Here is a 3077-nt window from a genome sequence, read left to right as displayed (position 1 = left end):
CAACTCTCACCTAGCACATTTCACTTCAATTTTGACTTTTTCTTTTTTTTTACTCTTTCTATATTATTTACTTTTAAATGTTATTTTTTTTTTATTTTCCATTTTTGTTTTTTATGTTTTCTTTTTAATATATTTATATTTTATTTTATTGTGTTTTATATTTTAATTTTATGTTTTATAGTGTTTTTTATTTTTATAGTGTTTATTTTAATTTTACATCATTTTGGTTTATATTATTTTAGTTTTTTATATTTCATTTCTATTTCTTTTATAATTGTATAGTGCTTTATTTCTTTTCATTTGCTTTAGAATTATGATGTATTTGCGAAACTAAATGTCACTGAAAATGACACGTCCCAGTAGAAAGGTTTGATTTTGATGAATCAACATCTCCATCAGAAAATTTTCAATCGGCATCCAACTGAGTGTTCAAGCCAAGGTGTAGGCTTCAACTACAATCCCAGTTTTAATTATCCTCAGTGAGTGCTTGGCCATATAAAGAGACTGGGAATTTCCTCTATAAATGAGACTATGGCTGATGACTGCAATGATGATGGGGAGATGAGATGCTTCCGGTAGCCTGATTTCCACTAAAATCAGGCCCACAGAATCCCCTATGTGGTGCTCTAGGCAAAGGAAAACTCTTTGAGATGCCCTCACCCAAATCCCCAACTTCAGGTCCCTAAACCCCTCACACTCTAGACCGTAACCCAGAGGTTACTGCCTCATCCCTGTATTCAGAGTCTATGTAATCAATACAGAGAAGTATCAGAGGGGTAGCCATGTTAGTCTGGATCTGTATTAGCAGCAAAGAGACCTGTGGCACCTTATAGACTAACAGACATATTGCAGCATGGGCTTCCGTGGGTGAATTCACAAAGCAGCATAAAAACTGATCTACATGGTACAGCATAAATGAAATCAAATGATGACCACCTAAAAAGGCTTAGGAGGTGAGGGTCTGGACTGGCACAACCTCACTCATGGTGTGTTGGTTTCTGTCAGGGACAATGGAAGCTTCTGAAGTCCAAACCAAGCCAATTCGCAGCCAGCAAAATTGTGGGGTGTTTTACCAGCCCAAACGAGGCTGTGAGAATTCAGGGAATCCAGTGCCTACACCTTCATTTGCAACACTCCTCCTGGTGATCTGGTTTTCCCACTGCACACCACTAGTATCAGCTCTTGGAAGCAGAATGAAGGGAGCAAGGCTTAATCTGTTGCCAGACAGAAAAATGAGGGTTTTTATACAAATCTGAGCTTGCCTTAGCAGCATGTTTGTGTGTCAGTTTTTCTCATTCACTCTTAGATGTCATAAGCCTCCATTATATGACTCCAAGCCCCCAGCCTGTGTGCTCAGACCAGTATTTGGGTGGGTGACCTGAAGGAGAGGGAGCATTTGAACATTAATGCATTTAAATTGATAATGTGATATTGACGTTTAACAAATGCTGTTCTTGTTCTCTTGTAGAGTTTGGTTCATTTCTGCCATGGTAGACGCAGAACAGGGAAATCAAACCTTCCTCACAGAGTTCATCCTCCTGGGATTTGGGACTGTCCCAAAACTGCAGATCCTTCTCTTTCTGCTGTTCCTTGTGATTTACATTGTGACCATGGCCGGGAACATCCTCATTGTTGTGCTAGTTGTGGCTGATCAGCACCTTCACACCCCCATGTACTTCTTCCTGGGGAACTTGTCCTGCTTGGAGACCTGCTACACCTCCACCGTCCTGCCCAGGATGCTGGCCAGTCTCCTGACTGGGGACAAGACCATTTCTATTGGTGGCTGCATCACACAATGTTACTTTGTAGGCTTCTTTGCAGCCACCGAGTGTTATCTCCTGGCAGCAATGTCTTATGATCGGTACCTAGCGATATGCAAACCACTGCATTATGCAACCCTTATGAATGGCAGTTTCTGCCTCCAGCTAGCAGCTGGGTCTTGGATAAGTGGGTTACTGGCTAGTTCCATAGTAACTGGTATGATGTTACAATTACCTTTCTGTGGCCCCAATGAAATTGATCATTTCTTCTGTGAATTTACACAAATAATAAATCTCTACCGCAACGACATCTACCAGGTGGAGCTTTTAATTACCATTCTGTCTGCTTTATTCACCCTGCCCCCGTTTGCTTTAACTGGGACATCCTACCTGTGTATCATCTCCACCATCATGCGAATCCCTTCCACCACCGGGAGGCAAAAGGCATTTTCTACCTGCTCCTCTCACCTCATTGTAGTGACAATTTTCTATGGGACCCTGATCATTGTGTATTTGCTACCAAACACCAACACACTCAGAGACCTCAACAAAGTGTTCTCTGTCTTCTACACAATTCTGACTCCTATGGCCAATCCCTTCATATACAGCCTGAGAAACAAAGAGGTGAAAGAGGCCCTGAGAAAAAAATGCCAGTAAATGTGTAGATTAATATCTCATGATTTTTAAGCCATTCTCATCATTTTTCACACCTGTCTCATTAAATTTGCATTCTTGGGGTTGAGTTTATGGGCTCGTCTTTGGGTCAGTCTACCCTGCAATCATGGGGTGTGATTTCAGCTGGTGTAGACAGTCCCCAGCGAGCTTTACTCTAGCTACCAAGTACTGGAGCGTTAAAGCCGCGGCAGCGCACGCTTCAGCTGAGACTGGCCATGCCAGTAAGTTCACAGGATTCCGGGTGGGCCGTTACAGCCTAGGCTGAAGCACAGGCTGCTGCAGGCCCATTGCTCCAGTACCTGAGCTAGGTAGATTAAAGCTGACCTGGGTGTGTCTACACGAGCTGCGGTAACATCCCATGATTGCAGTGCAGACATACCCCTAACTGCAACGTTAGCTCGAGGCCCAACTTGAGTTAAACTCGAGCTGTGGCTTTTGTCTTTTAATATATACAATTGTGTATATATATATATAAATACACACAATTGTAAAACCTATCAATTATGTTTTTTTTTTTTTACACTGTACCCTGGATTTCTTAACAATTTAAGGCAGAGCAGTTTTTGTTGGGTTGTCTTTTTGTATTCTGGTCAATTTGTTTAGGCAAAACTAAAAAAATGCTTACATTATTTGTAAAATTTG

At 41.5% G+C, this 3077-nt stretch overlaps 1 protein-coding gene across 1 annotated transcript; it reads left to right on the top strand.

The window, feature by feature from the left end:
• The first annotated feature begins 1487 nt into the window (after positions 1–1487).
• LOC128847997 (olfactory receptor 10A7-like) lies at positions 1488–2417 on the top strand. Its single transcript, XM_054047710.1, has one exon. It carries the CDS (start codon positions 1488–1490, stop codon positions 2415–2417), a length of 930 nt encoding a protein of 309 aa, XP_053903685.1.
• The last annotated feature ends 660 nt before the right edge of the window (positions 2418–3077 follow it).

This window comes from Malaclemys terrapin, chromosome 13 (assembly GCF_027887155.1).
Source record: "Malaclemys terrapin pileata isolate rMalTer1 chromosome 13, rMalTer1.hap1, whole genome shotgun sequence".
Lineage (NCBI taxonomy): Eukaryota > Metazoa > Chordata > Testudines > Emydidae > Malaclemys > Malaclemys terrapin.
This window is presented reverse-complemented; position numbering and strand designations above follow the sequence as displayed.

Excerpts from the sequence above, each read along its gene's own strand:
- LOC128847997 (XM_054047710.1), top strand. The coding sequence starts at position 1,488 with ATGGTAGACGCAGAACAGGGAAATCAAACCTTCCTCACAGAGTTCATC.